Below are 13,483 nucleotides of genomic sequence, written 5' to 3'. Positions count from 1 at the left end.
TGGCTGCAGGATTAGGTCTCTGCTTTTTGCAGATGATGTGACCCTGATGGCTTCATCTGGCCAGGATCTTCAGCTCTCACTGGATCGGTTCGCAGCCGAGTGTGAAGCGACTGGGATGAGAATCAGCACCTCCAAGTCCGAGTCCATGGTTCTCGCCCGGAAAAGGGTGGAGTGCCATCTCCGGGTTGGGGAGGAGACCCTGCCCCAAGTGGAGGAGTTCAAGTACCTAGGAGTCTTGTTCACGAGTGAGGCAACAGTGGATCGTGAGATCGACAGGCGGATCGGTGCGGCATCTTCAGTAATGCGGACGCTGTATCGATCCGTTGTGGTGAAGAAGGAGCTGAGCCGGAAGGCAAAGCTCTCAATTTACCGGTCGATCTACGTTCCCATCCTTACCTATGGTCATGAGCTTTGGGTTATGACCGAAAGGACAAGATCACGGGTACAGGCGGCCGAAATGAGTTTCCTCCGCCGGGTGGCGGGGCTCTCCCTTAGAGATAGGGTGAGAAGCTCTGCCATCCGGGGGGAGCTCAAAGTAAAGCCACTGCTCCTCCACATCGAGAGGAGCCAGATGAGGTGGTTCGGGCATCTGGTCAGGATGCCACCCGAACGCCTCCCTCGGGAGGTGTTTAGGGCACGTCCAACCGGTAGGAGGCCACGGGGAAGACCCAGGACACGTTGGGAAGACTATGTCTCCCGGCTGGCCTGGGAACGCCTCGGGATCCCCCAGGAGGAGCTGGACGAAGTGGCTGGGGAGAGGAAAGTCTGGGCTTCCCTGCTTAGGCTGCTGCCCCCGCGACCCGACCTCGGATAAGCGGAAGAAGATGGATGGATGGATGGAGTTGTCATGGACAACTTGCAAGGCTTTATTCAGATAAAATAGCCTTTTAATGTCACAACGTTACATTTCTCATATTAGGGCTTTATTTATTTTACAATTATGACATTTTATTCTATTAATAATATCATTTTTGTCTCATTGCAATAACTTTTTTCTGGCAAAAACACGCCCTTAATCTCGGGAAAGTTGCATTTTTTTCGTTAATTGACGTCATTCTTATATCCTTGTGACTTTTTTTTCTTGCAAAATGACTGTTTTGTTCCTGCATATTTTCAGCTTGATTGCGCAGGTGTACCTAATAGTGTGTCCTGCGAGCGTGTGAAAAGCGGTTTTAACATCTGCGCCTTTGATGCTTTTGGGCCTCGAGCATGCTGCTTAATGAAAACCACCTTGACTGTTGGCATGTGTTGACCCAAACTATTTGGCCGAGTCTCCACAGAAACATTAAGAGCGACAAATTGTTTTATCAACGTAGCAAACAGTGTTATTTGCCCTTAATGTTTCCATTGGCAAACTCTAAACAAGGAAACATGTCCAGCCTGCTTCCTCCTAAGCGTTACGGATCATTGATAAAGAAAAAAAAAAATTCCTCTTTGCTTAAAGTGACAGATGTTGTTGTTGATGTTTTTTAATGTCTTCCTTTTCGTCAGGCCACAACAACAACTGCCACTCTTTAGCGTTGGCCATCAACCAGCTGGCTGCTGCAATGTTTACCGTGCAGAACAAGAACATACAGCAGCACCTCAAAGAGTTCCTCCTGGTGAGTACGTCATAATCATGCTTGAATATGCTGCTTGGAAAAAAAATGCATTCGTCAATAAAATGGTTCACACATATGACCTTGGACTCAGAGAAACTCCTGAGCAAGTGGCATCTGCAAACCCCAAAACCAGTGAAGTTGGCACGTTGTGTAAATTGTAAATACAAATGAAATACGATGATTTGCAAATCCTTTTGAACTTATATTCAATTGAATAGACTGCAAAGACAAGATATTTAATGTTCGAAATGGAAAAGGTTGTTATTTTTGGGGGGAATTTGATGCCTGTAACATGTTACAAAAACGCTGGCACAAGTGGCAAAAAGACTGAGAAAGTTTAGGAATGCTCATCAAACACTTATTTGGAACATCCCACAGGTGAACAGGCTAATTGGGAACAGGTGGGTGCCACACTGCAAAAACTGAAATCTAAGTAAGATTAAATATCTCAAATAAGGGTGATATTTGCTTATTTTCTGTCTAATACGATAATTATTCTCACTAAGCAGATTTTATGTTAGAGTGTTTTACTTGTTTTAAGGGTTTTGGTCCTAAATTATCTCAGTAAGATATTCAATCAATCAATCAATCAATGTTTATTTATATAGCCCTAAATCACAAGTGTCTCAAAGGGCTGCACAAGCCACAACGACATCCTCGGTACAAAGCCCACATAAGGGCAAGGAAAAACTCACCCCAGTGGGACGTCGATGTGAATGACTATGAGAAACCTTGGAGAGGACCGCATATGTGGGTAACCCCCCCCCCCCCCTCTAGGGGAGACCGAATGCAATGGATGTCGAGTGGGTCTGACATAATATTGTGAGAGTCCAGTCCATAGTGGGGCCAGCAGGAAACCATCCCGAGCGGAGACGGGTCAGCAGCGCAGAGATGTTCCCAGCCGATGCACAGGCGAGCGGTCCACCCCGGGTCCCGACTCTGGACAGCCAGCACTTCATCCATGGCCACCGGACCTGTACCCCCCCCTCCCTCCACAAGGAAGAGGGGAGCAGAGGAGAAAAGAAAAGAAACGGCAGATCAACTGGTCTAAAAGGGGGGTCTATTTAAAGGCTAGAGTATACAAATGAGTTTTAAGATGGGACTTAAATGCTTCTACTGAGGTAGCATCTCTAATTGTTACCGGGAGGGCATTCCATAGTACTGGAGCCCGAATAGAAAACGCTCTATATTACATTACAGCTGGTTGCTGAGATTCTATGACCTATATTGAGTAAAACATGCTTGAAACTAGAATATCAACTGTTGCAAAGCTGTGTCATCAACACTAAACAAGTATAAAACTACTTTGTTTTAAAATATAATTTCTTATTTCAAGTATGAAAAAAAAAAATCATGATTTTGACACAATTGTGTCTCATAATCAAAACAGATGACAGCTAAATGGACTTTGCTGTTTTATTTTCAATGAAACAATAGTAGTACAGTTGGCACAGTACAGTAAACATTTAACATTTGACATTTCAAACAATTTTGAACAGAAATAGTTCATGCACATTCAGATAAATTCCTCAATATTACAATTAAAAAAAAATTGGCCGGGGGTCAAGCTGTATATATGCGCACTAATTGACTGAAAGAGCACGCACTTGGCGCGATGATGTCATGTTATCCATGGAAAGATGCATTTTTAGACCAAATGATTTGCCTGAGCGGCTAGGAGACCCCGAGAGTAACAAGCGGTTGCCTTGTTGCCTTTCCATTAAGAACAATAAACTAGTTTTTAGTATAAGTTTGCTGGTTTCGAGAAATGCATATCATTATGTCATTTACTTAATTTAAGAATATTTTTCAACATATTGAGCAAAAATTTCTCTTTTTTTTCTACAAAGAAAAGTGCACTTGTTATTCAATCAATCAATCAATCAATGTTTATTAATATAGCCCTAAATCACAAGTGTCTCAAAGGGCTGCACAAGCCACAACGACATCCTCGGTACAGAGCCCACATAAGGGCAAGGAAAAACTCACCCCAGTGGGACGTCGATGTGAATGACTATGAGAAACCTTGGAGAGGACCTTAGTGAAAATATACTTATTTTAATGTATTTTGGGGTTCATTGAGGTTAGCTAATTTTACTTGTTTTGGAAAGTCTTGACAAGCCAAACTTTCTTGTTCTATTGGCAGATAATTTTGCTTAGTTCAAATAAAATACCCTCACTTTTGTTTTTTTGTTTTTTTTGTTTTTGAACACTGACTTTTTGCAGTGCATGATTGGGTATAAAAGCAGCTTCCATGAAATGCCCAGTCATTCACAAACAAGGATGGGGCGAGGGTCACCACTTTGTGAACAAATGCGTAAGCAAATTGTTTAAGAGCAACATTTCTCAACCAGCTATTGCAAGGAATTTAGGGATTTCACCATCTACGGTCCGTAATATCATCAAAAGGTTCAGAGAATCTGGAGAAATCACTGCACGTAAGCGATGATATTACGGAACTTCGATCCCTTGGGAGGTACTGCATCAAAAACTGACATCAGTGTGTAAAGGATATCACCACATGGGCTGAGGAACATTTCAGAAAACCACTGTCAGTAACTACAGTTCGCCGCTACATCTGTAAGTGCAAGTTAAAACTCTACTATGCAAAGCGAAAGCCGTTCCTCAACAACACCCAAAAACGCTGCCGGCTTCGCTGGGCCTGAGCTCATCTAAGATGGACTGATGCAAAGTGGAAAAGTGTTCTGTGGTCTGACGAGTCCACATTTCAAATTGTTTTTGGAAACTGTGGACGTCGTGTCCTCCGGAACAAAGAGGACAATAACCATCCAGGTTGTTCTAGGCGCAAAGTTCAAAAGCCAGCATCTGTGATGGTATGGGGGTGTATTAGTGCCCAAGGCATGGGTAACTTACACATCTGTAAAGGCACCATTAATGCTGAAAGATAAATACAGGTTTTGGAGCAACCTATGTTGCCATTCAAGCAACGTTATCATGGACGCCCCTGCTTATTACTGCAAGACAATGCCAAGCCACGTGCTACAACAGCGTGGCTTCATAGGAAAAGAGTGTGGGTACTAGACTGGCCTGCCTGTAGTCCAGACCTGTCTCCCATTGAAAAGGTGTAGCACAATATGAAGCCTAAAATAGCACAACAGAGACCCCGGACTGTTGAACAACTTCAGCTGTACATCAAACAAGAATGGCAAATAATTCCACTTCAAAAATGTGTCTAATCAGTTCCCAAACCTTTACTGAGTGTTGTTAAAAGGAAAGGCCATGTAACACAGTGGTAAAAATGCCCCTGTGACAACTTTTTTGCAATGTGTTGCTGCCATTGAATTCTAAGTTAATGATTATTTGCAAAAGAAAATTAAGTTTCTCAGTTGGAACATTACATATCTTGTCTTTGCAGTCTATTCAATTGAATATAAGTTGAAAAGGATTTGCAAATCATTGTATTCTGTTTTTATTTACCATTTACACAATGTGCCAACTTCACTGGTTTCGGGTTTTGTACATTAGCATTAATGATTTGGCATGGTGAGTTCAACACCTTCAGTTTTGGTAATGAAAACTACAACTTAGATGCACGTTAGCCGGTGTGTAATAAGTAGGGATATGTATATTGTGTACTGGTAATTTTTGAGACTGGTCAGTCCAGGAAGACCGTTAAGGTTCTGGACTAATAATATGGCTATGGGTATTTTTTTATCCAGTGACGATGTCTCATTCAGTTCAAGTGCCACTACTATATGCACAGGTAGACAATAATCGGCTTAAAATTTCACAAATAAGGAAGCAACACCACACAAAAGTTTGTAACACAACAGTATTGTCGTCCACAAAAAAGTGAACATTTTAAATAATCCCTGGGTCTTTTTGTTTACATAATACACTCACGACACTGGCTGTCAACACTGGCTTCCAGTCCGTCACTCAAATAGGACCGTGTGCAACATAAACACAAGTAACAATGCACACCCACTTAACATGATACAGTAATTGTTTGCATTGATTTATATTGTATATTTGATATGAGATATCCCGTTAAAAATCATACAAATGAACATGAATATCGTAGTCATTTTTTTAAATTGTATTTAATATTGTATTACTATTATTTTACATTTTATTATAGGGACAAGCTGTAGAAAATGTATGAGTGGATATGCAGAGTGTAATTGTAATGAAAAGAAACACATTGATGGAGCTGTGTGGTCGTTACAAGATGATGACATAACCACTGCCAACATATTTGACTTGTTTGAAGACTTTAAAAAGTTTATAAAGTGTTTATAAAACACTTCCCTGCTTTGAGATGTTATATCATGATGAAAAATATTTAAAACAGCATTTTTTCACATTTTTATTTACACAAAATATACTGACGATTACTGTAATCGATAAGGAATATCGATAAGTGTTTATGTATCGATAAAATCCTAACGATATGCATCCCTAGTAAGAAGTACAGTACTTACAGTATAAACACTTTGTAGGACTCAACAAAAGAAAAGACTGGCACATTCAAGTCTAACATAGTTGAAAAGTGACTCAGAAGTGTAAGAAAACAAGATATGACAACTAAACAGAACAGTTATAATCAGCTCACTGTTAAATGTTACATTTTTAAAAATTGTATGTTATTCATTCACAATAAAAATTAATTTGCACATTAAATTGTTAGAATTGAGTACAGGTATCGATGCCCGGGTACGGGAAAATGGCACTGTATCTGTTCAAAAGGTAGCAAACATAGTAGCATACACAACAGTTCATCTACATTTTAATAGGATCTAAATCTAACAAATTCAACAATAAAATCCTTAGTCAAAGATTATTAAAAAACAGTTTTAGTGGATTGTGTGCAAGACTATAGTCTCTAGGCCAGGGGTCAGCAACCCGCGGCTCCGGAGCCGCATGCGGCTCTTTGATCACTCTGATGCGGCTCAGCTGCATACTTGCTGACCTCCCCGATTTTCCCGGGAGACTTCCGGATTTTGGTGCCTCTCGCAGAAACCTCCCGGGATTTTCACCTTAACAATGATAATAAGGGCGTGCCGTGATGGTACAGCATTTAGCGCCCTCTACAACCTGTATAAGCAGCGTGCCAGCTCAGCTCTTTTTAATGAATCTTCTGTTTGCACAAGTACGTGACAGCAAGGCATACTTAGTCAACAGCCACACAGGTTACACTGACGGTATCCATATAAAACAACGTTAACCCTCTTACTAATAATGCGCCACACTTTGAACCAAAACCAAACAAGAATGACAAACACATTTCGGGAGAACATCTGCACTTTAACACAACATGAACACAACAGAACAAATACCCAGAATCCCATGCAGCCCTAACTCTTCCGGGCTACATTATACACTCCCGCTACCACCAAACCCCGCCCCCACCCCAACCCTGCTCCCTTACATATCACCCCCCCCTCGTAGGTCTGTTGAGGTGGGCGGGGTTTGGTAGCTGGGGGGCTGTGTATAATGTAGCCCGGAAGAGTTAGGGCTGCATGGAATTCTGGGTATTTGTTCTGTTGTGTTTATGTTGTGTTAAGGTGCGGATGTTCTCCCGAAATGTGTTTGTCATTCGTGTTTGGTGTGGGTTCACAGTGTGGCGCATTATTAGTAAGAGTGTTAAATTTTTTTATACCTCCACCGTCAGTGTAACCTGTGTGGTTGTTGACCTTGCTGTCACTTACGTGAGCATGCAGAAGCCCCATACACCGTGTGGCTGGGCCGGCACGCTGGTTGTAGTGGGCGTTAAATTTGTTGCATTAGCTCGTTGTAGTGCAGGATAAAAGAGCAATAAGGTGCAGATATAAATAGATTTACTGTACAGATAAATATTGCACTTTTGCATATGCATCCACGTTTACGGATGTATGTTATATTGTCTTTATATTCCAGCGAGTTAATCCATTTTTGGGGGGAATTGAGGGGATTATTATGATGCGTTCAAGAGTCTTATGGTCTGAGAGAAGAAGCTGTTACAGAACCTGGAGGTTCTGCTATGGAGGCTACAGAACCTCTTTCTAGAGTCCAGCAGTGAAAACAGTCCTCGGTGGGGCTGGTAGGAATCTCTACAGATTTTCTGAGCCCTGGTCAGGCAGCGGCTTTTTGCGATCGGACAAACAACTAGTGTGCCTGAATCACTGATAGAGATCAAGCATTGTTGTTTTCACAGAGTTGTTCCAATCCGTGTTTTATTGTCCCGCACACAGCTCGCGTCTTCCTGTCTGCTTCAGATGGGACAAAACTTGGAGAAAGCCGAGAACAAAAACAGAGACTCTATCTACCTGCTTCTACACATGGTAGGCTCGCCTGTGAAGTGACCTGGGAACAGAACAGTTTGGAAGATAAAGTCAACAATTATGAAAACAATGGATGACATCATCATTTTGTGTTTATTTGAAAAAGACACCATCTTTATCCTTGCACATAACTTGTTGTCTGTTTAGATTGTGGAGGAGTCTCCGTTCTTGAGCCAAGACATGCTGGAGAGCTGCTTCCCATACGTCCTGCTCCGGAACGCCTACCGAGAAATGTACAGGTCCGTCATCATCACCCTCGGGTGAAGACATCACTTTGATTTACCGTCTAACGTGTCTTTAAATGTGCATTAAGTGTGTGTGAGAATATACAGGACTGTTAACAGTTTTTAATGATTAAACTAATTCTTGAGTGCTGTGAATATTTACTGAATGTTTCAAACCGTGCATCGCCTTTTCATTTCTTTTTTTAACTCATATTGCACGAGCAAAACTAGTGTGCGCTGGAGCCTATCCCAGCTACACTCAGGCGGAAGGCAGGTTACGCCATGGATCAGTCGTAGGTAGGTAGGTCTTTATTGTCATTGCACAAGTACAACGGAACTTTGTTTTCAGCACAAACCCGTTCAAGGTTAGACAAACAAACAGGGTACAGGGTTACAGAACAGGAACGCTGATGGGTCGCCACAAGGCGCCCCGTAAAAGATGGGGAAAAGGGTAAACGCTGGGGAAGGATGAGTAAAAAAATACAATCTAGTGGGAAAAAAAACCTTCATAGCAAAGCACATACACATATTACAACATACATCTCGAGACTTGCAACAGAGGGGAGGGAGTGGGGGGCACGGTAACAGGCTGCAGCTCTTCAGGCGCTGCCCAGCTGTCCATCACTCCTAAGGGATCCGCGTCAAGGGCGTTGGATGGGGCGTGGGGTATGTGTGTGTGGCGTATATTTTTTGTGGATGCGTGTGTGTGTGTAAGCCTGCCACGTGTCTCTGTTCCGCGGTCTACTTGCCAGTCAGTCCAAAGTCAACGACAACAGGTGTGTGTCCGTGAGAGACAAGAAGGGAGTTTGTTGTGCCTTCGCTGCACTGTCCTTCAGGAGAGTATTGAAGTCGCCACCTCATCGCTGGGCCAACACAGAAAAAGGGCTAAAAAACACCAATAGATTTAAAAAAAAGTTTTAATCTTTAAGACAAATACAATAATTAGTATATACTAAAACAAGTATGATGGCTAAAAGTCAGTGGTGGGCTGTGCATTTCTCACCCAGGCTTTTCACCTCGCAGGCCAATTCGACGTCGGTGTTGTGCCAAAATGTGATTCCCTGCCAAAAAGGTCTTTCCTTCGCGGAGGGGCGCATCACTCGCTAAACCTGCATGGCTTAGTTTCATCTGTTCACAGCAGATTACTAGGTGTAAGACAAACACTTTATCTTCCTAGTTCTTCTACCAGTTAGTTTTTTGTGGCTTTCTATGGCTCATATGGTTCAGGTGCCACTTCCTGTTTTCACAACTTGTGATTGGATTCTCACTTGGTACTCCCAAGTGAGTATCCAATCACAGCGTTAGGCCAGCTAGTGATCTGATTGGCTATCGCGATTATCTATCAACTGTATGTGCCCGTTCACTTACAGTGCACACTGTTGATTCTGAAGGATCCGGGCAGATTTGGTACAGCATGGCAACATAAGCTAGCTGAATTCTGATTGGATACAAACTCTAAACTAAGAACAACAGCATTGGAAGGAGCATAATATGACATGAAGAAAATATGAATACTTTTAGATATTTAGGTAAAGTAAATACAAAAATACTTATGATCATGATTTCTCGTTAAGTTAGGCCAGCAGAGAAGGCCTTGCTGGCCCTGACGGCACACCACTGCTAAAAGTACACCGATAAGAAATGTAGCAAGTAAAACACACATTTTTCAAAGTAAAACACAAACTGTAGGAAAAACTGCTTGATTGAACACAATTCAATCAATTCGCTTTAGTTTAAGCTTTAGTGGGTAGTTTTGACTCTGCCAGTAATTGGTAACGAGCCAACCAACTGTATTCACGTCCATCAATCAATCAAAGTTTACTTATATAGCCCTAAATCACGAGTGTCTCAAAGGGCTGCACAAGCCACAACGACCTCCTCGGCTCAGATCCCACATCACGGTAAGGAAATACTCAACCCAATTGATGACAATGAGAACGTCCATGTATCTATACTGTATGTGCACAACAGTTGACTACATTCTTACCTGTGTCACTCTTTAAACTCCTTGTGCAGGTCTGCTTGTCCTATAAGTGTTTACCTAAGTTTGAAGTAATGCCACCTTTGGCGAGGCATGTTTTTAAAACACCGCTTGCAGAGTATTTATTACTTAACTTTTGTTGTTAGTTCTGAAGCCCAATTACCTCCATATTGTGCATGGCACACCCTCTTTATTAACCGGTGGAATTGCTCTTTCTGCCATTATTCCTCTCTAAATGTTTCTGCTTGTGTGTGCTCTGTGTGTGTGTTGACTCACTCAACATGGCCCTCAGCTCATAATACCAGCAATGTCACATGCACATGAAAAAAAAGTATCAATATTTTTAGGGATGTCCGATAATGGCTTTTTGCCGATTTCCGATATTCCGATTTTGTCCAACTCTTTAATTACCGATACCGATATCAACCGATATATGCAGTCGTGGAATTAACACATTATTATGCCTAATTTGGACAACCAGGTATGGTGAAGATAAGGTACTTTAAAAAAAAATAAAAAAAATAAGATAAATAAATTAAAAACATTTTCTCGAATAAAAAAGAAAGTAAAACAATAAAAAAAACAGTTACATAGAAACTAGAAACTAGTAATGAATGAAAATGAGTAAAATTAACTGTTAAAGGTTAGTACTATTAGTGTACCAGCAGCACGCAAAATCATGTGTGCTTACGGAAGTATCCCTTGCAGACTGTATTGATATATATGTATATATAATGTAGGAACCAGAATATTAATAACAGAAATAAGTGTGTATCTTGTGTTTTTTATGTTGATTTAATAATAAAAAATACAAAAAAAATACGATACTGATAATAAAAAAACGATACCGATAATTTTCGATATTACATTTTAACGCATTTATCGGACATCTCTAAATATTTTTCAAAAGCATCATAATATAGGGGTGTCACAATTTGTTTTAATAATGATTCAACTCAAATCATTATTTGATGTTGTCGATAAGATTCATGGACGATACTAGTTTATTTACAGCGAGACGATCCCAAACAATTCAGTGAGTTGGAATTGCTTTAGTTACTTTTTAGCAAAAAAAAAACTACCAGTGAGAGTGTGAAATAAATACTGGGTAGTGGATATCGCAGTTAAAGTGTCCTATATTCCTGATTTTTTTGTAAGGGAAGTATGTATACATTAATTATGGATATAAACAAATAAACAACAATTAATGGCCAATGCATTCACATATTTGAATAAAGTGCAACCAACACTTTACGTTGAATTAACAACAGCAAACATTTTCTGCTGACATTTCCAACATTCAAAAATTATTGAATACAATATTAATATAAAAAAAAATGAAGTGCAACCAAATCTTTTCGAGTTAAATGAGCAGTAGTTTGACATGCTGCTACTCTCATTTTAATGAAACTGCTACGGTGGCCAAGAAAAGCCACAACAGATGCAAATGTCACAACACAACAACATAGAAGCCACAACACAACTTTCAGCTATAGTATGGTTGCAAAAGCCACAACAAACACAAACGCCACAACACAACAACTAAAAGCCAATTGCACAACAATGAAAAGTTAACTTTTCCAGTTAACTTTTACAATAATACTAATAAACCATGTTCATAACACCATTTTCAACCTTCCGCCACACCTGCTCCGTTGGCGAAACTTGCTTTGCTGTCACTTCTCTTGTGTTTGTCACCTCCTTTGTGGCTTGAAGTTGTGTTGCGGCTTTATCTTGTTGTGTTGTGGCATTTGTATTTGTTGTGGCTTTTGCAATCGTGCTGTAGCTGAAAGTAACTTTGTTGTAATTGATGATAGTCTTGTAGCATTTGCATTTGTTGCGAATTTTCTCAGCCACCGTAGGTATCCACTTGAGGAACGTTCAACATTGTTATCATTAAAAGTGTTAAACTTCATATAAAGTCTGCCGTTCTTAAATATTGTCATGATCCGTGGCCCGGATCATGTTTTGTTATGTTCTGTTAGTTTTGGACTCTCTGAGTTCCTGTTTGGGCACCTCTGGGTTTGTTTTAGTTTCCATGGGGATTAATTGGGTTCACCTGCCTCTTGTTAGTGGTCGGCACGCTCAGCTGCTGTCAACCACTAATCAGAGAGCTATTTATTCACCTTGCCACGCTCAGTCTGGCTTCAACATTTGCTACATGCAACAGTTACATTGGGTAAATTTCTTGTCTCTTATGCTTCTCGCCTCAGCTTCCCGTGCGATCGGCACGCTTTCCTTTTGCTTGTTGTCTGTTTTTGGTACGTGTTTGATTTTTGAGGAATAAATCATGTTCCTACCTGCACGCCTTGTCCGGAGTGGTCCGTCTGCATCCCGGGAGAACGAACCACGCAGTAAGCTTCGACAACCCCCTGCCGTGACAGATATAATGTTTTCCTTTTTCTGGTATTGATAAAAAAAAACAATTGATTCCCTTTTAAAATGATCTTGGTTCGCTTCGATACTTACATTCCGGAAAGCCAACTTGCCGAGCACCGATTGAAATAGTTGAATTTTAGGAATATCAATTTTATATTGATCATTCAATGCAGCCCTAGTATAATACAGACTACCGTTGTACTTTGTTAGTAGCTGTATACCATAAAACCCTAGGGTGTATGAAACCATACACTGACACAAGGTTCGTACACCAAAGCATATTTTTATTCGGTCTGTGGTTCGTAAACCGAAAAGTTCTTACATTGAATGGTTCATAAAAGGAGGTTCCACTTTACGCAATAATTACGTTTTGGTACAGTATGCGTAAAGTAGGTCAGAAAAATTCCAGGACTTGTGTGACAGACAAACAATACCGAAATATTTAAAATCCAAAATATTGTCATGTCTGTGTGACCATGTTTTGTATTAGTCATGTTTTGTTTTGTTTAGTTATTGGACTCTTTAGTTTCTGGTTTTTCGCTACCTAATCTTGTTTCCATGATTACCCATTAGTTTCACTTGTTCCACGTTTGGACTCATTGTGCACTCTTGTTTGTCACCATAGCAACCCATTAGTTTTTCACCTGTCACGTCACGCACCTGTTTCACGTTTTGAGTCACGCACCTGTTTTCGTTAATCATGTCTGTAGTATTTAAGTTCATTGTTTTCAGTTTGTCTTTCTGGCGACATCCCTCATTCATACCCCTGACACACTCTCCACACACCCTTATGACCCTTGCTGCGCTTTTTCATGCCGTTTTTTCGTCCAAGTAAGTTTTCTTTATTCATGCCATAGTTTGCAAGTTTTGTTTAATTGTTCATAGTTTCTGCCAATGTGCAAGTTTTGTGTTTATAGTCAAGTTTTGTACTTCCGCCCTTGTGCGCGCCTTTTGTTTGCATCCTTTTTTTGTAGTTATAGTGTTTAAATAAATCATGTACTCCCCTTCACGCCA

The 13,483-nt window shown here is 40.7% G+C and overlaps 1 protein-coding gene across 1 annotated transcript in view; it reads left to right on the top strand.

Moving 5' to 3' along the window:
• The window catches only part of nckap1l (NCK associated protein 1 like), a 110,265-nt gene extending 102,000 nt beyond the window's left edge, over positions 1 to 8,265 (top strand). The window contains exons 29-31 of the mRNA XM_061929048.1: positions 1,492 to 1,601; positions 7,796 to 7,885; positions 8,033 to 8,265. Of these exons, the coding sequence (XP_061785032.1) occupies positions 1,492 to 1,601; positions 7,796 to 7,885; positions 8,033 to 8,149 (317 nt within the window). The 3' untranslated portion in view covers positions 8,150 to 8,265. The remainder of the gene's footprint in view (positions 1 to 1,491; positions 1,602 to 7,795; positions 7,886 to 8,032) is intronic.
• Positions 8,266 to 13,483: the final 5,218 nt, after the last annotated feature.

This window comes from Nerophis lumbriciformis, linkage group LG03, assembly GCF_033978685.3.
Source record: "Nerophis lumbriciformis linkage group LG03, RoL_Nlum_v2.1, whole genome shotgun sequence".
In the NCBI taxonomy this organism is placed as follows: Eukaryota; Metazoa; Chordata; class Actinopteri; order Syngnathiformes; family Syngnathidae; genus Nerophis; species Nerophis lumbriciformis.
The sequence above is the reverse complement of the archived record's forward strand: the minus strand, read 5'-3'. Positions and strand labels throughout refer to the sequence as shown.